This window comes from Brassica oleracea, unplaced genomic scaffold (assembly GCF_000695525.1).
Source record: "Brassica oleracea var. oleracea cultivar TO1000 unplaced genomic scaffold, BOL UnpScaffold06486, whole genome shotgun sequence".
In the NCBI taxonomy this organism is placed as follows: Eukaryota; Viridiplantae; Streptophyta; class Magnoliopsida; order Brassicales; family Brassicaceae; genus Brassica; species Brassica oleracea.
Genome location: NW_013623008.1, coordinates 1 through 757, shown reverse-complemented (window position 1 = coordinate 757; position 757 = coordinate 1). Strand labels below are relative to the sequence as shown.

Below are 757 nucleotides of genomic sequence, written 5' to 3'. Positions count from 1 at the left end.
TGTTAGCAAAGAGTTATGAATTAGCGGATCCCGATATATGTAAAGAATGGCCGAGCCAGTTTCGGATTAGCAAATATCATTTCAATCCTGAAACAGTTGGTAAAAATGGTTTGATAACACACACGGATCCTGGATTTTTAACAATTGTTCACGGTGATGACAATGTTGGTGGACTTGAGGCCATGGACCATTCTTCAGGAACCTATTACCCCATAAACACGTCACCAAACACACTTACTGTCAACCTTGGTGACATGGCCAAGGTAAGAAAAAAAAAATCATCACTAATAATAATGTTTTGACTTTAAACCACAAAAACTCGGTTTTAGTTGTTGGTTTTTGTAACTTTCTTAATAGATATGGAGCAATGGGAGGCTGTGCAATGTGAAGCATAGAGTGCAATGCAAAGAAGCAAAAATGAGGATTACCATCTCCACCTTCCTATTAATACCAATGGATGAAGTTGTTAAACCTCCAAGTGAATTTGTGGATCTTGAACATCCACGTCTATACAAGCCTATCAGCGATGGAGAACTAAGGAAGATTAGGCTAAGTAACAACATGCATGACGGCGAATCTTTCCAGTTTATAACCCTCAAATAATTATAAGACCTTTATACAATAAGGCGGTTTGTCATACAAATCCAAATCTATATGGGTGCTGTCATACAAATCCAAATCATGAAGATGTTTTGTTTTCCCCTAATAAGAGTTTTTTTTTGCCAAATTGTTTTCCCCTAATAAGAGTTACAAATAA

At 36.7% G+C, this 757-nt stretch overlaps 1 protein-coding gene across 1 annotated transcript; it reads left to right on the top strand.

Moving 5' to 3' along the window:
- Positions 1–5: 5 nt before the first annotated feature.
- LOC106322098 (2-oxoglutarate-dependent dioxygenase DAO-like) lies at positions 6–749 on the top strand (the record flags this gene model as incomplete). The annotated part of the gene is made up of 2 exons (XM_013760271.1): positions 6–263; positions 358–749. Coding segments are annotated over 2 exons (504 nt in total), but the record flags the coding sequence as incomplete, so codon positions are not given.
- Positions 750–757: the final 8 nt, after the last annotated feature.